General features: G+C 35.4%; 1 protein-coding gene across 7 annotated transcripts in view; it reads left to right on the forward strand.

Annotated features, from left to right (window-relative positions):
- Positions 1–15640, forward strand: part of AKAP9 (A-kinase anchoring protein 9) — a 213544-nt gene that overhangs the window by 80604 nt on the left and 117300 nt on the right. For 6 of the 7 annotated variants that reach the window (XM_034760411.1, XM_034760413.1, XM_034760412.1 and 3 more), the window contains exons 4-8: positions 4062–4115; positions 4561–4731; positions 8226–8381; positions 10551–10748; positions 12134–14584. In XM_034760411.1, coding sequence (XP_034616302.1) covers positions 4062–4115; positions 4561–4731; positions 8226–8381; positions 10551–10748; positions 12134–14584 — 3030 coding nt within the window. The remainder of the gene's footprint in view (positions 1–4061; positions 4116–4560; positions 4732–8225; positions 8382–10550; positions 10749–12133; positions 14585–15640) is intronic. The other variant, XM_034760417.1, reaches the window with a different exon arrangement.

A 15640-nucleotide genomic window follows, 5' to 3' on the forward strand; every position in this document is an offset into this window, starting at 1 on the left:
GTCTTACAGGAATTTTATTATTATAAATGAAGTCTTCTCTTTCCTTCAGTCTCCTGTACAAATCCACAGTTGTGGACATGGTAACCAAATCCAAAATATGAATATATACAGAATATGCTGTTTGTAACAAATTACTTATTTTAAACTAATATGAGACCTTATGTAGCCTTTAGAATTAAATAATGGTGATGATTAGTAATCTAGTCAGGGTTACAGTTCAAATTCAAGACTAAGGGGAAGTTGAGCTTTTCCCAGTAGCAAGCACTGTTTTTTACCTTTCTTGATGCTGCTTCTCCGTAGGTCCAAATATAAACTTGTATTCCATACTTCTACAAGACAAGTACTAAAAGACAGTAGCCAAAACTTCTTTTTCTTTTTTTCAAACCTAAGAAATATTTTTAATCACTGTTGAGGAAGATGAAGAGAATAAGTTTGTTATTGGCAAAACTAATTACATTGTAAACAATAGTCTTTAACCTTAAAATGAAGAAATTTTTCTAATGCACTATATAATGGAAAAATAAATTAAGTAACACAGCCATCACATATTTTTAAAAATCACTGTTAAAGTCTCTGTAGATTTAAAAGGTTGTGAATCTGTTATTGTTAGGCTTAAGTCTTTATTCTAATTGTTTATATGACACGAACAGGAAATATCTTCTGCCTATCCACAGTTTAAAAATAAGAATGTATGGAAATAGGTTTTGCCAAGGTGATATTATAGTGCTAGAATCTTAGATAAATTCTTTGTAGTAATCAGACTAAAACTTATTGGAGTGCTCAATATGTTGTGATGTTGCTATAATATGTGACAACTAAAAAGCACTAAATTATAAGAGTACAAAAGCTGAGGATTCAGCACTTTGTGTATATTTTCAGAATCAGTGTTTTCTCATTTAGTTTAAAAGAGGGACCCATTAAAAGAGACCGTTAGCAGTTAGCAACATTGCAGGCTGCAAGCAATGTCATCTGCCAGTATTGATATTATAAACTTCTGTGTTCATGGAATAATAATTGGCAATAAAAGTGAAATAATTCCTGAATAAAATGTATATCTTAATCCTTGCATTGAAATAAAGAACTAAAACAAATAAATATGAGTTCTTTTAAAGATGTGGAATAAAAATACATTACCCATTCCAGATGCTTTTATAGAAACTCATATATAATGAAATTAAGGGCTTTGGGGTTTTTTTGTTTTCTGACCTGAAAGTTTCTGTCAGTCAATAATATGCTATTCTTTTATATATTAAAATTTGACCTACACTGCCAATGCTTTGACATGTAAACTTGATAATTTATATTGGAAAGTAATTTTTTAATTTCTAAACAAATCTTTCTAATAGCATTGAAATAGCTCCATATAGAAGATTGATGCTGCAGTTTGGGTGGTAGCATGTCAGGGATTCCGAGGTCTATAGGATCTAAAATCATCTTTATGGAGCTTGACAGTGATAGCTATACTGTACATTAAAGTGCAATGGCTCAAAAAAATTGTGCTGACCCCTGGTGGCAGTAGTCATGAATCACTATATTCAGTGGTGCTGCTTGGTTAGTTTTGTGATATTTAAGTCTCCTTTTGCTTAAACAGTATAAAATAAAGTATAAATTAAAGCACGTTTGCCTTTACACGATAGATTATAAACATTTTAAAAGAGATTTTATGTTTGGGGAATATTTCTTGTGAAAATATTAAGATAATAATGAAAACAGGAAAATTCAGAACTAAGATTAAAAACTGTGCTCTTGTTACTCAATATTTCCAGGATCTCCAAAGATGGATGATTTCATGTATTATATGCTGCAGTACGTAGGCACACCAGTGTGATTTAAGAACATTTCAGCCTTAAAGGTGCATTGCAAAATTTTAAAAGTAGAAATTAAATTGTAAGATTTCAAATCAATGATCAATGATATATATGGACTTAGATGCCAGTGTTGTAGGGAGCTCTGTATAGGCAACCCAGTATGCCCACATGGAAACCCATTAAAATCAATGAGCTTTGCACAGAGGTCCACAAGCATTGAATCGTTTGCAGGATTGTGGACTTCAAAATTACAAATTAATTTATAATCTATTTTAAAACAAGATATTTCAAAATCCGTGTTTGCACATTCCTGTAATCGTCTGCCAGCTTTCCTACAGGCAATACTTTTCCATGTCTAAAATATACCTGTTTGGCACCCCCAGATCTCTCAATTGTGCTCAGTCTACACTTCGGAATACCAAATGAAATGTATTAAAAACGTTGTTAGGTTTCACCTTGCACCATGCCAAAAGAGAAAAAGTATAATAGATTCCACAGAGAATTAGATGGGAGAAGTACAGAGATTATACACAACACCAGAGGACCACTGTGGGCATCCAACAGATGTGGCGTATAACTCTTCGGTAGTCAGTGTTTTTATTTATCAATTTAAGAGCCAATAGAAATTGGAGTACATAAAGGAAAAAGAAAAGTAGCATTTTGTTTGTTTACATTCATGTTTTGTTCCTACTAATCTGTTATTATTGTGATAGGACCAGAAGCCCAAATCTGTTCTAAGGCCTCATGTTAGTAGCTACAGTGCAAATGCTGGGTGAATGTAGTGGCAGTCAGTTGCCCTGCAGAGTTAAGAGTACCTGCTGTGCCCATATGGGGGCAGAGGAGTTTATTGGAGTTTATTGGGATCCCCTGATTTTTACAGTATTTTACAGTATTCATTCCCTCTCAAACTTAGACTATGTTTTGGTGACCTTACTTATTGTAGAGGAGGTCTGGACTTGACTCCCCCCAAAGTGAGTCAGCAACCCTCTGTGTCTCTACCAAAATGTCATTCAGGAGTGAGGCATTGTTCTTTTTGATACCCTACTGCTTTAATCAAACTTGGGGGTCAGACTTTGATCCCTTGCATGCCAGTGCATTTTGATGTTAGACTTTAGGGTTTGCACAGACATGATGCCTTCATATTGTAATTAAGCCCTGCCCTGCCTAGACAATTCCTAAGCAGATTTCCATACTGTTTTTTTACTTAAACGCTGATTTTATACTTTTTTTTACTTAAATGCTACAGTGATAATGTTGGGTGGAACTGAAATTCTATAAATATACAGTAGCTCCCCTTCTCCAAAATCCTCACTCCTACTTCAGATTCTTATGTGGAGAGGAGCTCTGAGAGGAATGTGGCAGTTTTTTGTTACACCATTTTACACATGGGTCAAAGGACCTGCTGAGTAAAAGCCCTGTGTATTTTTGTGTTTGTTTCTTACAATTTTCTTGTTGATCTGTAAGTATTGTTTTTGGGATGCACTTAAAATTTTGGAGTCTCTTTATTATTGGCTTATGTGGTCTCTAGAGTCAAAATTCTCATGGACGCTGCACCGTGTGACAGCAGCAGGTAAGTGAAAGGGAAGAAATAATTTTCAGATATTTTATTTTAAATCCAAAGTGTCTTGTACATTTTTCAGTGTAAGAAATTATTTCAGATTACAAGAATACGATATAATAACTCTGATTCCAGGGGAGAGTGATTAGTAATAGCAAATTATGAAGTGCACACCTTACAAAAAATGGATGAGGAGAGGAGTTTAGTAATTTAAGGTACTCTTTACTGAGCTTCTCTCCTCACCATTTTTAAATGTGTGTACTCAAAATATTTTGTGTTTAAAATGTATTATGTGTTCAGTCTGCTCATATTGCATGTTCTATTACTGATTTTTAATATTATAACATTTAAAATGTGAAGCTTTAAATCTGAATTTCCTTGGTTTCTTTGTTTATAAGAATTCTAATGCAGTTTATATCCTAAAGACATCAGCCCAGGTTTACTTAATATGAGAGGCTCTAAATTACAAAACAATAACCCTTGCTACTTTTGATACAATTAGGTATATCTGAATTGTGCAAAACAATCAGATTCTGGAACAGTATATACTAACTGTGTGCATTTCAAATGAAGTGATTGTTCTCTTCTCACAAGGTTTTGTCTACAAAAATAATCAGATACATCTCAAATGAAAGGAAGCTAGAATTTAAGCTGCATCTTAAATTATAATATGTCTAGAAATTGTCTTTATACAGGTAAATGGTTGCAGTTTTGTGACAAGAACAGCTATACCAGCAGACTTAATCAGGGTATAGTATTACCAATTAAATCCTATTACTAATGTTGGGTACTAAAAACCTTATGCAATTTGTATAGTAATATTCTGGTTGAACAAAACTACCTGGCTTACTAACAAAAATTCTGTGGTATGCAATGTTATCTAGCTTTGTTGTTGTTTCATGACATCTTAATATGTATAATGTTGCCTCTTTTAAACTTTAGGGAAAACAAAAAATACTCCTTCTAGTATAAAGCTTAGCCTTTTAATACAGAATTCACAGAAGTACTGTATGTCAGTGCTCTTAAGGTGTAAATTATGCCAACAAGGCAGGTTACCATGGCAATAAGCTCCTAAATGCTATGTTATATTTTAATGTTCTAATGTGGTATTTGATAGAGAATTCAAAATTTGACTCTGCTCACCTTGAGAAAACATATAAGTGTTGGGTTGTTAAGGAACTTGGATTGATTTAGGAAGAAGAATTTGGAGTTGGAGAGACTTATTCTGAGCATGAAATGCAGCACTCTCAGACACGGCTACAGATGATGGAGAATGAATTGGCTGGGAAACAACAAGAGATTGAAGAGCTAAACAGAGAACTAGAAGAAATGAGGGCAGCATATGGTACAGAAGGATTGCAACAGGTATAATTACCTTATGTTGCTTTCTGTTTGCTACTTGGTTACACACAAAAATGCTGAGTGTCACCTGGAAGTGTTTTTGGTTAAAGAGAGCCAGTCAGAGAGTGTGGAATACAGAATTTTGTTTAGTTCCAAAGAGAATGAGGTTTCATCAGCACGTATCATCTTTACTTGAAAGGAAGTTCCAGTGTGTTTCACCTTTCTTTTTATTCTCTGGCCAACATTTTCCCTCGGTGCTTAGCTGTTGCAGTGCTCGCCTTATGGTTGGAAGAGTGGATACATGGGCTTCCTCAAGACAAGCTCTAATTCTTCCTCATTAATTATCCAATGGCAGTACACAGTTCTTTTTCCCTTGCTCCTCAGAGACCAAGCAGAGTATCAAGTTCCACCTACCAAAGAAGTGAGATTCCTGAGGTAGCTACTTAACCAGGAGGTCATTTGTCTGTCAGCGTTTGCAGACAGGCATACAAGCCCTGATGTAAGCAGGTGGTACTCCTATTAAAGTTGTTAGGTATTTGTTAGCTTACATCACACTGAATTTGGACCATTGGTGAAATTTAAGGCATAGTTTTATTTTTCATGGTCTGTATTTCATTTCACATTTGTCTCTCTTTTCTTTGACCTTTTGTTGATTTGTATACTGAACGTGTGTTCATAGGTTTTGCTTTGTTTTATAAGTTTCTACTGTAGATAGAATTTTGTTGTTGGATCATGGTTTACAAAACATGTTTTAAACTAAGTAGTCTTAATTGTATTCATCCCTGTGGGATTTTTTTGTTTGTTTTTTGAAAGATTTCCTTTTATTTTAGCAAATCTATGAAAAGGGATTTATAATTTTCTGGATATCCTTCTAAGTAGCATTCCCTATAAATAAAAAAAGGGATAGGTTATCACTGTTTTCTCTTTCAGTGCATATGAATGATTTGAAAGACCACTTATCTTCCATGGTACTGATACATTTTAATTCATGCTTAGTTCCTATTTACTGTATCTTGTACCATTTGTGCTTGATGAATTTTACAAGAGTTATAATTTCTTCTGTTTAGTTGCTGCCAACACTGTGCTTTTCAGTGAAAGAAAAGATAGTGAACATATATAATTTTAAATATAGGGGCCTACCAAATTCACGATTCATTTTGGTCAATTTCATGTCACAGGATTTTTAAAATTGTAAATTTCGTGTTTTCAGCTATTTAAACGTGAAATTTTAGAGTGTTGTAATTGTAAGGATCCTGACCCAAAAAGGAGTTGTGGAGGGATCGCAAAGTTATTATGGTGGGGTTGCAGTACGTCAACCCTTACTTCTGCACTGCTTCTGATGGTGGTGCTGCCTTCAGAGCTGGGCAGCTGGAAAACGGCGACTGCTGGTCAGGAGCCCAGGAAGAGCGGCTGTAAGCAGTAGCGCAGAAGTAAGAATGGCATGGTATGGTATTGTCACCGTTACTTCTGTGCTGCTGCCTGCAGAGCTGGGCCCTCAGTCAGCAGCTGCCACTCTCCGGCCATCCAGCTCTGAAGGCACATCGCAGAAGTAAGGATGGCATGGTATGGTATTGCCACCGTTACTTCTCTGCTGTTGCTGGCAGGCAGCTGTCTTCAGAGCTGGGCATGCGGCCAACAGCCGCCACTGTCTAGCCACCCCGCTCTGAAGACAATGCAGAAGTAAGGGTGGCAATACCACAACCCCTCTGCAACTGCCTTTTGGGTCAGGATCCCCAATTTGAGAAACACTGGTCTCCCCTGTGAAATCCCTATAGTATAGGGTAAAAGTACACAAAAGACCAGATTTCATGGGAAGAGACCAGATTTCACCGTCCGTGACATGTTTTTCATAGCCGTGAATTTGGTAGGATCCTATGTATGTACAAGGGCTTGGCATATATAACTGCCCAATTTATGCCTGTTTATGTATTAAGATGGTTGTCAAGCAATTGCATCATTCAGGAAAGTGAAGGTGTAAAAACAAACAACTGTTTTAGGACTTGATCTATCAAAATGGGATTTGAGGGCACTTAGCACTTTGCAAGATCAGGCCCTTAGTAGATTCAGCAGATTATTTTTTTCAAAGCAATCAAGGATGATATGAACAGAATTCAGTTCTCTCAAACTGCTCATAGAGAGTAGGTCTGTGTGTTTAAAAAAAACCACTTGCTTTCCTATCAGTACTGAATAATATGCCTTTTAAACTATGAATTAACCTCAGCTAAAACATTTGAGAACAATACAAAAGCATCATGTGGTAGTACTAAACTTTTCCTTCAGTGCACACAGGTGAATGTCTAGCATTATAAGAAAAGTGTTCCATGTAGACACTTCCATTGACTTTCTGATGTTAGTTTTCTAAGTTTAATGAAAACCCAGAAACTAACACTTCATTTCGATTTTCTTTGTAAAAATAATTTTAAAATTCAGTCAACCTGGAAAACAAAATGGCTGCTACTGGTGCTCTGGTTTTCATACAACTGGTAGGTGCTGTGCCCACTTTACCATTGACTTAAGTGGCTGCAAAGCCATTGAAGTCAGTGAAGTGAACATCTCCCTGTATGACCTGTAGGTGCTTTTTATTCTTTAGAAGAGCATAGAAAATTAAATTAACAGTATAATATATGAGCAGGTTAATGATTTAAGAACATGTACATTGACTGACAGATTATGTACATTTTAACACTTCTGCTGGCTGTAGAAAGAAGAGTTTTTAAATAAATTAAGTAATTTTCAAGTAAACCGCAAGAAATTTATGTTTTTTAAAGAAAATTAATGGCAGTTAATAATAGTGTACAATTCATGGTTTACAGAATTTAATAAAATATATGGCAAAGCCCTGGCTGGGATGATTTAGTTGGGGATTGGTCCTCCTTTGAGCAGGGGATTGGACTAGATGACCTCCTGAGGTCCCTTCCAACCCTGATATTCTATGATTCTATGCTGCTGAAAGGTACATATAACACTTCTGAAGGAATTTATTTCCATCAACAGTACTTTTGTCCTTTTTCCTTTCTTTATTACAAGTGTCCATCTAAGCCTCTCACTGCTATATACCATGTATCAGTCTAGAATGTTTAATCTGATTTCCTCATTAGCTCATGAAGTCCCAATTTATTGCACGTTCCATACTGATGTCAAAGAATGTTTTAGAGAACTTCTGGTTTAACGTAGTTTCAGAGTCTAACTCTGATAAATTTAATCAAGATGCATTACCTTATCAATATAAAGTCCAGATTACATTCTTCAGTTAAGTATCTTATGGGGGGTTGGGGAAATTGTGTCAAAATTGCTTAAGGAAGAAAGCAATATCCAGTGTCTGAATAGTTTTAAATACTTATGTTAGCAATAACTTTTATACCATATTAATGCTACCATAGGTGTTTTAAGCACTTCTGAGTAGAGATGTCATGCATTCAATACATTTTACTTTTTTACTCCCATTTTATGAGAATAGTTTATTATGTTTTTGTACATATTTTGACTTGCACTGATTGCACTAACTTAACCTTCCATAGCTTCAAGAATTTGAGGCTGCTATCAAACAAAGAGATGATATTATCACACAGCTTACTACTAATCTACAGCAAGCACGGAAAGAAAAGGATGAAACACTGAGGGAATTTTTAGAGCTTACTGAACAAAGCCAGAAACTGCAAATTCAGTTTCAGCATGTAAGTTTTATTGCTAACAATATTTCATCAGGTTTGATGAAAGAGGGTCAATTTGGATAACAAAATCCATGAAGTATTACTTCCTTTAGAAACAAAATCAGTGTTCTTTCATGTAAACTTTTGAAAATTTGGACCCAAGAGTAGGGATCTACAGTGATTAAAAGAGTATTTGCCAACAGTTACCACATTGTAGTATCTGGAATATTGCACTCATTTCCTATAATACAATAGGAAATAATGTGGTTTCACTTCTATTGCACGATAGTAACTGTTGGTAAATACTGGCTTTCTAATGGCAACCACTGTAGAAAGGAAAACTTACCTGTACTAACTGTTCTCAAAAGATTAGGGGTAAAATCCTGGCGTCTTTGAAATCAATGGCAAAACTCCCATTGACTTCATTGGATTCAGGTTTTCACCCTAGAGTCTTATTAGAGGCTTAGTCACACCCCTACTTTCTCTGCTGGGATTGAAGATTATTCCATTGTTCCTTTTTGTTACATATTTTTATATTTGTTTGTTCAAAAAGGAACTGATGATTGAGTATAATGGTAACCACGGAGGCTTCATCATTATTAATTTGTGCTGCAGTTAAATGTTTTAGTATTTTGAGCTGTTGAACACTCAAAGATAACTTCCACAAGCTTCGAGCATGACATTGTGAATCTACAGTATTTCACATACTGATTTATGAGAATTAACAATTGCAGGTGCAAGGCATATTATCACTTCAAAGTGACTTCCTAATATACTGCTGCCCTGTGCTAGTTGGCCATAAAACATATTTTGAGATATGTCCGCAAATGAACAACAGATATATGGGATGGATTTAAGTAGCAGGCCACAATGGTATTAATTTTACATATTGAAGAGGCATTTTATGCCTACCCACCACTCTCATATACCAGGGGTTTAATTGGTTGCAACGCAGAGTTACAGGATTCCCACCATATAACCCAGGAGTAGGCAACCTATGGCACGCGTGCCGAAGGCGGCACATGAGCTGATTTTTAGTGGCACTCACACTGCCCGGGTCCTGGCCATCGGTCCGGGGGTTCTCTGCATTTTAATTTAATTTTAAATGAAGCTTCTTAAACATTTAAAAACTTGATTTACTTTACATACAACAATAGTTTAGTTATATATTATAGACTTATAGAAAGAGATCTTCTAAAAACGTTAAAATGTATTACGGGCACGCGAAACTTAGAGTGAATAAATGAAGACTCGGCACACCACTCCTGAAAGATTGCCGACCCCTGATATAACCAGTAGTTCAGGCCTACCCTTAGGATTCAGTTTGCTTTTAAATCCTCTCTGCATCCCCCTGAGTGAAGAGGGCAGAGATTACCAAGAGGGAACCTCAATCTGAAAATCTTTCAGGTCTCCCCTTCTCCTATAGGCCCAAGGTCTACCAATGAAATCCTGAATTTCATTTACCTGTGGGAGCTGGCCCTTTTAACCTTTATTTGCACTAGCCACATGTTGTGACAAGCTAAACAGTCATTCCTTTCCTAATATTAAATTTTAAAGTCTATTGCATACAACCCAACTGTGCCTCCATGATGCTGCAGGGAAAGTGAAAAAAACCCACTAGACATAGGCTAATTTGATCCAATGGAAAAAATTCCTTCACGATCCCAAAACTGGTGATCAGTGACACATGCAACATCCTAAAAAACACAACTCCTACACTACAACTAAGAGGAGGGGGGAGGGCAGGGCAACTAACAGGAACAAGAGGCTGTTGAAAAGCCCAGGAGAGTATAAATATGGGTGAGAGGGCACACAAGAGCCAATCAGCTAGCCAGATCACTCATCCCCAGCCAATGGGAAGGCAGTCGACTTGAGATGGAGGGGCAGCCATCCCTTTTACCACACAAGTATACTGGCATTGCCCATCCTTTCTGGGCCTTGTGTTGCATCCCCAGCAGTTGTTCAAGATCTCTCCCCTGATGACTGGGGGGGGGGAAGCAGCAGCAGTGTAATACTGAGCATGAAAAAATAATTTGCTGGCTATTCCAACATGTTGAACACTATCCCATTGCTACTAAAAGGGAAGACAAACAAATTTCAAACAGTCTTTCCCTGCTTATAGATAAACTGAGCAAATGGGAGGATTGCTGGTTTAGAAAACTCTGACCTGCCTATGTTTTTTCTATGTGTAAGTTACAGGCAAGTGAAGCCTTAAGGAATACCAGCCATAGTAGTACAGCTGCGGATTTATTGCAAGCCAAACAACAGATCCTTACACATCAGCAACAGCTAGAAGAACAAGAATATCTACTGAAGAATTACCAAAAAAAGAATAAAGAATTTGAAGTACAAATTACACTTCTGCAAGACAGAATCAGCGTCTATGAAATGGTAGGTTTCTTATGTTAAAAGAACAGGAGTACTTGTGGCACCTTAGAGACTAACAAATTTATTTGAGCATAAGCTTTTGTGAGCTAAAACCCACTTCATCAGCTGCATCTGCTATACTTACTTTGCTGTACTGCATCTGCATCCGATGAAGTGGGTTTTAGCCCACAAAAGCTTATGTTCAAATAAATTTGTTAGTCTATAAGGTGCCACAAGTACTCCTCGTTCTTTTTGCTGATACAGACTAACATGGCTACCACTCTGAAACTTGACTTGATATTGTTTTCCTAATTACAGTTCATTTGAAGTTAATTATAAAGATAACACCAAATATGTGTGTGCAACTCATCATTAGAGGCGGTGACAATATTGGCTTCCTATATTTATTTTATAAAGGTAACTTCTTGTCTCTTTAAGACAAAGACTGTTACGTTTATTATATTAAATGTATATTGTATGCATAGTTTAGAAGTAAGTATTAGCTGAATTGCTTGGGTCTTGATTTTAGACTCTAGAAGAAAATGTCCAAATAAACTTATAATTACAGCAGAAATACTTATAACAAGTGAATGAGAAAGGTAGAACTGGAATTAGAATGCTTATGTTAAATGCCAGTAACTTTGAAAGAAAATATAAAAACAGTTGTTTGAATAACTCTCTTGTCTTAAACAAGATGTATTTTTATGCTTTATGATATATCTTTTGTGTTTATTTAGTGTCCTTCATGGAAGACATCTCAAATCACTCCACAAAATTGAATGCCCTTTAAAGAAGCACCAGCCAAAACCTCTTGACTGTTCTACAGATATTTGAAATACATCCACTAAAAGAGTGCATATTTGGGCCTATTGATATATCTACTTGTATTCAGTGGTGTTTTCAAATGACATAGTGTATACAGTATGAAAATTAATGGACCCTTGGTGCATACTGATACGATGCCCACTAAAATCAATGAAAAAACCTTCCATTGACTTCAGTGTTTGGTGAATCAGCCCCTAATGGTGGTTCTCAAAGTCAAACGTTCCCCCACATTGTAAATGTTGTTCTTGTGTATATTTCTCTTTATAACTTCTAATTTCTGAAGAAAAGTAGTTTGTATAGGAAACTAATTCTATAAGAATTGCTTTCAACTAACTAAGCCAAACATTTTTGAAATGCAAGTGCAGCACTGGAAAAAATAAAGTGATCTTGAACCATAATTTATTCCCAATGCAGAGAAAATTATTGAAATTGAGTAGCAAATGGTTTAGATCTAATTTTAGAAATGCTTACAGTGTAACATGATGTTTTAAAGAAGAAATTGTAAGTATAATATTCAAAGGTTAAAAACATTCAAATATTGAGATGTCAAAAGTTAAAATATGGCATATTTTTGCTTTTTAAAGGAGAAACACAAAAATGAAAGAGAAGATTCTAATAAAAAACTACAAGAAAAAGAAGCACTAATTGGAGAGCTGAAAGCAAAAATAATAGAAGAAGAAAAAAATGCATTTCAGTTGAAGGAAAAATTATCAGATGCCAATAAATCACTTGAGGAATTAAAAGAACAGATTGTACAAAAGAATCAAGAGGCAAATAATGTGAAACTACAACTGGCTAACTGCAAACAAAAAGAAAGACAATGTTCTGATGAAATAAAACAGTTAATGGGTACTGTGGAAGAATTACAGAAGCGATGCCATAAAGACAGCCAATTTGAAACTGACATTGTACAAAGAATGGAATTAGAAACACAAAGGAGACTGGCAGAACTTCAGGCAGAATTAGATGAGATGTACGGGCAGCAGATTGTACAAATGAAGCAAGAGTTAATTAAGCAACATGCATTAGAAATTGAAGAACTTCTTGCCCAACAAAAAATAGAGCTGGAGAAAACTTTAAATCCATGTTCAAGTGATAATATTAATGAAGATCAAGTACATTTAATGAATATTGCAATTAATGAATTGAATATGAAATTGCAAGATGCTAATTATCAGAAGGAAAAAATAAAGCAAGATTTGTCAAAACAACTGGAAGAAATTTCAGCAGAAAAGTCTCTTCAACAAACACAAATTGAAGATCTTTTTCAAGAATTGACCTTTTCAAGAGAGCAGATTCAGAGAGCCAAGCAAACCATAATGGACAAAGAATGCAGATTAAATGAAGCCGATAAATACCAGGTTATGATTGAAGATCTGAAAGCTCAGCTTGCTTCTGCATCTGAGCTCAGGAAAGAGTTAGAATTAAAACATGAGGCAGAAGTCACAAATTATAAAATAAAACTTGAAATGCTAGAAAGAGAGAAGGATGAAGTTTTGGACAGAATGGCTGAATCTCAAGAAGCTGAATTAGAGAGACTGAGGACACAGCTTCTGTTTAGTCATGAAGAAGAACTGTCCAAACTTAGAGAAGACTTACAACAAGAGCACAGAATAAGCATTGAAATTCTTAAAGATAACTTGGCCACACACTATAAACAGGAATTAGAAGAAGCACAAAATGAAATGAGTCAAAAGATAGAAGCCATGCAGTTTGAAAAGGACAACTTAATAACAAAGCAAAGTCAGCTGTTATTGGAGATTTCAGAGCTGAAAGATTTGCAGCAGTCTGTTGTAAATTCTAAATCGGAAGAAATGACTCTTCAAATACAGGAACTCCAAAAGGAGATTGATATTCTTAGGCAAGAAGAAAAAGAAAAGGGTACACTTGAACAAGAAGTTCAAGAGTTGCAACTTAAAACTGAATTGTTGGAGAAACAAATGAAAGAGAAAGAAGTTAGCCTTCAAGAAAAATGTACAGAGCTTGAGACACAAAATAACCTTCTTAAAGATGAAAATAGAGCTTTAGAGGAGAAATTAAAACATATTTTGGTAAGTTCAGAAGAAAATTTGATTTTCACAGACGGTGTTAATTCTAAGTCAGAAGACCTTGACATGCAAAAAAGAATAGAAAAGCTAATGGCTGAAAATGAGCAGCTTATAAAACAAGACATTGAACTCAAAACAGAAATTGAGAGGCAAAAGAATACTTTTTCATTTGCTGAGAAAAATTTTGAAGCTAGTTATCAAGAGCTGCAGGAAGAATATGCTTGTCTTCTAAAAATAAAAGCTGATTTAGAAGAGAGCAAAAACAAAGAGGAAGCTGAATATAAAACCAAGCTTAAGGTTCTGACTGAAGAGCTTCAGCATTTACAAAGCTATGAATTGGTTGTATTGAAAACAAAAAGTTCAGTCTTTGAAGGCTCTAAAGAAGACAAAATATGCAGAGCAGAAACTTTTGAAGTTGGAGAAGTTGTTGAGAAAGACACTACAGAACTTATGGAAAAGCTTGAGGTAGCCCAGCGTGAAAAAGTGGAACTGTCCTTGAGACTTTCTGATCTTTCTGAACAATTAAAGTTAAAACATAGTGAAATTTGTCAATTAAGTGAAGAAGTTAAATCTTTAAAACAAGAGAAAGAACAAGTTTTAGCAAGATGTAAAGAACTTGAAGTCATAATTAGCCACAATCAGACTGAAAATGTTAACATTTTTGAACAGAAGACAAAATACTCTAAAGAAAAAGCTCAAGCAGATGCTATCCCAGTGTCTGAAACTAGAAATCTAATATTTGATCCCAGCAATGAACTTGGTGAGGAAATAAAAGGAAGAGAAGATAATCTGAGTTTATGTAAAGATTCAGATCATCATGTAACAGAGAAGGAAATTCAGCAAATGTTGAATCCAGAGCAGCAATCATTGTTGGATCATCTGCACCAGATGACTGACAGACTAGCAGAAGAAACATCACTACTGGTCATTACACAGCATGAAAATGATCAGCTTCAACAGCAACTGGATATATTAAAATCTGAACAGGTATGTTTATAGAAATCTGTATGGTAAAGAAAGTTATCAGGAGTACATCTGTGCAAAATAATGAAAGTTAATGTTTATCTTAAATATGCCTTTTGCTTCTGGGCTTTTGTTTGTTGTGGATATGTTGATTAGTGGTTAAAGGGGGGGTCATAGGAGTGATCTGTTTCATAGCTGTATGTTTAAGAATTCTCAAGGATTGTGTGAAGGGGTTCCTTTTTAATGGATGTATGAATAGATCAAAAAAAAATATTAAATTTAGTGAAAGCAGCAAAAATATTAAACTAAAATTAAACTTTCAGTTTGGTAAATTCTTTGCCATCAGTTAAAATATTATGAAGCAAAACCTAATTATTGCATTTTGACTTCAATACAGTTGTAACATCCTATCTTACTCAAAGAAAGTAAAAGTTTTAATGATTCTAGATTTTTGTTGGCGAGGTCAGGAAAGAGTTGATTATTTTTTCCAAGACACTTGTACCTTTTTTTAGTTCTCCAGCTCTTCAGTATACCCACTCAGACAAAAAATAGGAAGGAATGCAGACAATTCACTATACTTTTCACTAATTATGTTTGATTAAACTTGCAAAACAAAATGTAGACCCTTTAGCAACCCACTGCCACTACATTAATGTTCTCTCAATTTAATTTTTCTGGATAGGAAGTGGAGAAATGGAAGGTGAATATATTTTTATATTTAATATTATATTTTAATATCAGAAGATCTTAAAAGCCAGTTGGGCCTCCACCTAACCTCCGTTTTTGGAGGTGCAATTATGCCTGCATTTTTGTATCCATGCTGAATTGCAGGTACAGATACAAATAGTATTATCTCTACTTGCTTGTGGGTGCAAACAGATAGTTAGATATTTTACTAATACACCGCTACCTCGATATAATGCGACCCGATATAACACAAATTCGGATATAACGCGGTAAAGCGGTGCTCCGGGGGGATGGGGCTGCGCACTCCGGTGGATCAAAGCAAGTTCAATATAACGCGGTTTCACCTATAACTCGGTAAGGTTTTTTGGCTCCCGAGGACAGCGTTATATTGAG

The sequence above is a fragment of the Trachemys scripta genome, chromosome 2 (genome assembly GCF_013100865.1).
Source record: "Trachemys scripta elegans isolate TJP31775 chromosome 2, CAS_Tse_1.0, whole genome shotgun sequence".
Classification (NCBI taxonomy): domain Eukaryota; kingdom Metazoa; phylum Chordata; order Testudines; family Emydidae; genus Trachemys; species Trachemys scripta.